Source organism: Hoplias malabaricus, chromosome 1, assembly GCF_029633855.1.
Source record: "Hoplias malabaricus isolate fHopMal1 chromosome 1, fHopMal1.hap1, whole genome shotgun sequence".
In the NCBI taxonomy this organism is placed as follows: Eukaryota; Metazoa; Chordata; class Actinopteri; order Characiformes; family Erythrinidae; genus Hoplias; species Hoplias malabaricus.
The window spans coordinates 55796585-55800615 of record NC_089800.1 but is presented as its reverse complement, the minus strand read 5'-3'; the positions used below and the strand labels follow the sequence as shown (position 1 = coordinate 55800615).

Here is a 4031-nt window from a genome sequence, read left to right as displayed (position 1 = left end):
GAACCCTACTGGACTAAATCTGTGTTGAAATTCTTTTGAGTTTAGGATCAGGCTTATTCTGTCTCCTGGAAACTGGCCTTTTATCCATGAGTTTAGTTAGACATGTGCTAAACATTTACACAGAGGGATTTATTTAAATGTAAATGTACTTTGTAAAATTTGTTCTAGATCTTTTGTGAAGCTCCTGTTAGTGTTGGGGGTCCATTAGAGGGAGTATACACAGAGAAGGTATGGTTTTTCTGTCGTTATACTACACAAATCATTTACTCAAACCCCCCACTTGTGCCTCATTCTTATTTGTGTTGACCAGATATAAACACTTTTATATGATTAATCCAGAAATTTCCCTTATTGAAGTGTGTTTGAAGTAGTAAAAATATAACACTGTTATATTTTAAAACATACCGATAGCACCTCAGGAAATCAACTGCAGTTTCCTCTTATGAAACCCATTTTTGCTAAAGCCATATGCTGTATTTCCACCTGGAAAACACATCTACTTTTCAGCTGAGCATCAATTTACATACATCAGCTGTAAAACCACAGCCTATTTTAACTGTGAGGGATTTTTATTGTTATTGTTCTAAAACAATGTCTGTTTTGTTTCCACAAAATCATGTAAAATTATAAAATGGACCATAGAGTAAGGAAATAACTCCCAGATAAAATGGGGATATCTGAACAAAAAATGTATTTAATACTTTTCAGTATTCATCCCTGGAAACAAATCTGTATTAAAGGCAAGAATATAAATGATAACAATTCCTGAATGTGCCATGGGGTTAGGAAAGAAGCTGCTGGAGGTGAACAGCGCCTGCTTTTCAGAGCTGGAGGCAGTAGGACCATGAGGAAGCTTTGCTGAGCAGACCCCACCCATACTGCTCTGTTCAAATGCTTTCCAGATTTTTATTACTGTAAAACATTAAAAAATAAAAGACTTAAGCCTCTAAACATGCTGCTCCTCGTGTGCACTGGTAAATAAACAGAAGACACACTAATAATCCAATTGAACCATTAATATTTTTATTGTTTTGTTTTTTCTGAAAACAGAATGTTCCTTGCTGGGTTACTGTAAACATGACAACCAACAACTCGGAGCTGGACCACATCAGTGAAATTAATGGTACCACAGGCATCAAGAAATAGAAAAGTCCCTTAACAAACAAAAAGAGCTGAGCTTCCTGCACCTTCTCTGAAAGAGAGGGGCATAGTTTGTTTCACACAAAGCAAAGAGTTCATCTCCTTGAGGAAACTATACCTCACTTTCTTTAAAAAGAAAAATACATAAAGTCTTCTTTCAGTGCAACGGTGATGAAGTTTGCTCAAGCGGGGGAGCTGCGTTAAAGGGTGGGAATGCATGGACACCCAGTGCACAAAAAAAAAGAACAAAAAACAAAGCCAGACTGGCATGCAGTTGCTCCACACATGGGCCCAAAGTTGAAAATGTATTGAAAAACATCTCATCGTGTGCGTACAATAAAGCAAGGTGACTTCCTAATTTTTTTTGCAACACAGAACACAGTCCCAGAGCACACTGACCATTCGCACCCATCCCCCCGCCCCTCCCCCTTTCAGTGCTGCATCCAGTCTCTCATCGTGCAACAAAAGCACAGCTGTCCTCCATGCTCGCTGCAGTCTCTCCACAGCCGGCGATCTGCTCTCAGTCTCCTTTTTTTGCGAGAGTTTCACATCTCAATGACATTCTCCGAGCGAGGGCTTGCCTCGGTGCAGTGGTGAGGCATGTTTAAAAAGCCCTATGTGCGTAATAAAAAAAAGGCTGTTTACAGTGTTATAAGCCCATTGTTTTGGCTACTTTGTAGCAGCTGCTGCACCCATTCATCCAGAGCATGCTGCTGTGGGTGTTGGTGGAGGAGAGTGTGCACATCTCAGCTGCCACAGCACCAAAAAAAGAGAGTCCTGTGAGAGAGAGAGAGACATTAAAAGATTGGGGGAGGGCACACAAGTCACCTCCTCTCTCTCCATGTTCATGTCTCTTGGAACAGGGCAGGGCAGCGTCCCCTCCAAAAACCTTCCCAAACACGAGGAAGCAAACGAGAGTGACCCCATGGAGTTCATTTTCTGTCCAAAGGAATCGTGCATGAATGTAGACTGTAATTTTCCGAAATGTAAATATATAAAGCTGCGCGTGCAGTCCTCATTAACTCTGAATCTTAATTCACTGTTAGGCCAGAGTCATGATCTATAAACAATGAATAAAACGAGCAGGGGCGTGGCCAGAACTTTTACAGTGGGAGTGCTCAGTGATTGTACTGAGGCAATAAAAGACAAATAAATAAAAGGTGGTTAAAATGATATTATTCATGCATCAAACTGCTCTACTGAACGTCTGGTAGACGACCAACTTTATTGGTAGAGACTGAAAGAGTGGTCATACATCACATTAGAGTGTCACTGACCACCCCCCATTGGCTACACACCTAGGAACTGAACAGTGACGTAGAGACGTGCCCCATTTAGATCGGAAAACTATAGGATTCATAGTCAATAACGATATAAAGTATAAACTGTCCTGATGTTGTCTGATCTAGGGCTGTCTGTTAACGTCTACAATAATTGTTTTAATAGCATGTCATGTTTGTCTCTGCTTATAAATGATCGTAGTATTAGCAGCTACTTTAGTGTTTTGCTGAGTAGCGTGGGACAGTACCCCTTTTCCTCCTGATACTGATATTATTTCTGAATGATTAAGTACAGTGCTCAGTTTAACTGTGGTGGATTTTCTCCCCTGCTCGCCCCTCCCACTTTGAGATTAAACCCGCACCTCTCTCAGAGGGTCGTGCACGCGCACCCTGTAACGAGTCAAGTTAGATTAACCGAACGAATCCCGGTTTTTCAAAAGCTCAACGACACGCACGCTTCCTTTCGGACCCTAAACGTAACTCCACAGCAGCGCGGCTCTCACAGCAGTTTGCAGCACTGCGCGCAGCCGCCTGGGGGCCTCGCCCGTTTCTGCAAGGCAGCGCGGGTCGCCGTCTCGAACACATCCCGCACGCCGTCCTTGGTCTTGGCGGAGCACTCGAGGTAGTCGTAGGCGCCGATGCGCACGGCCATGGCCCGACCGTCCTCCGCGCGCACCGGTTCCTGCTTGAGGCGCGCGAGCTCGCCCCGCACGCTCTCGTCGTTGCGCAGGTCCTTCTTGTTGGCCACAAGGATGATGGGCACGTTGGGGCAGAAGTGCTTGACCTCGGGCACCCACTTCTCCGGGATGTTCTCCAGCGAGTCTGGGCTGTCTACCGAGAAGCACATGAGGATCACGTCCGTGTCCGGGTAGGAGAGCGGCCGCAGTCGGTCGTAGTCCTCCTGGCCGGCCGTGTCCCACAGCGCCAGCTCCACCTGCCTGCCATCCACCTCGATGTCCGCCACGTAGTTCTCGAAGACGGTAGGCACATAGACCTCCGGGAACTCATCTTTACTAAAGACGATCAGCAGACACGTCTTACCGCACGCGCCGTCCCCGACCACCACGAGCTTCTTTCGGATCGCAGCCATGTGCTCGGACACTAAACCTAAACCAGCAAACACAGACACACAGGCCTAAGAAAGAAGTTCGGAACACAACGTGGAACCACACAAACGCAAACATATTCATCACTCAAGAAAAAACAAATCTAAAACATACCTCTTTATTCTCTTCTTATAGCCTCAGGTCTCGACCATTCGATCTGACAGCGATTCTCTCAACTCTTCTCTCTTCTCTGCCTCAGCTGCTGTTACCTCAGTAAACAAGTCCACGTTATATCTCCCGAAGACCCGCTCTCCTCGCTCCTCCTCAGCTGTCGACCATTCAGTTTCAAGCCCAAACTTCTTTATAAAGCGCCTCGCCGCTTTCTTAATATAGCCCTCCAATAGAGCGCCGAGGGATGACCTCATTGGGTTTTCTCCCTGTCGCTGATTGGCTCAGTTAAGATTAGAGGTGGGCTTTTCCTCACTCACCACGAGGACTCCAGCTTTGTCTTTTAATATCACGCCTGTATTCTGGCAGGCCACGCCCTCCTGCGCAGGGATTGGGT

General features: G+C 45.7%; 1 protein-coding gene across 1 annotated transcript; it reads right to left on the bottom strand.

Annotated features, from left to right (window-relative positions):
• Nucleotides 1-924: 924 nt before the first annotated feature.
• Nucleotides 925-3810, bottom strand: LOC136693816 (rho-related GTP-binding protein RhoB). The gene is made up of 2 exons (XM_066666999.1): nt 3641-3810; nt 925-3527 (listed from the first exon to the last, which is right to left on the bottom strand). The coding sequence occupies exon 2, from the start codon at nt 3508-3510 to the stop codon at nt 2920-2922; it is 591 nt and encodes a 196-aa protein (XP_066523096.1). The 5' UTR covers nt 3511-3527; nt 3641-3810; the 3' UTR covers nt 925-2919.
• Between the last annotated feature and the right edge of the window lie 221 nt (nt 3811-4031).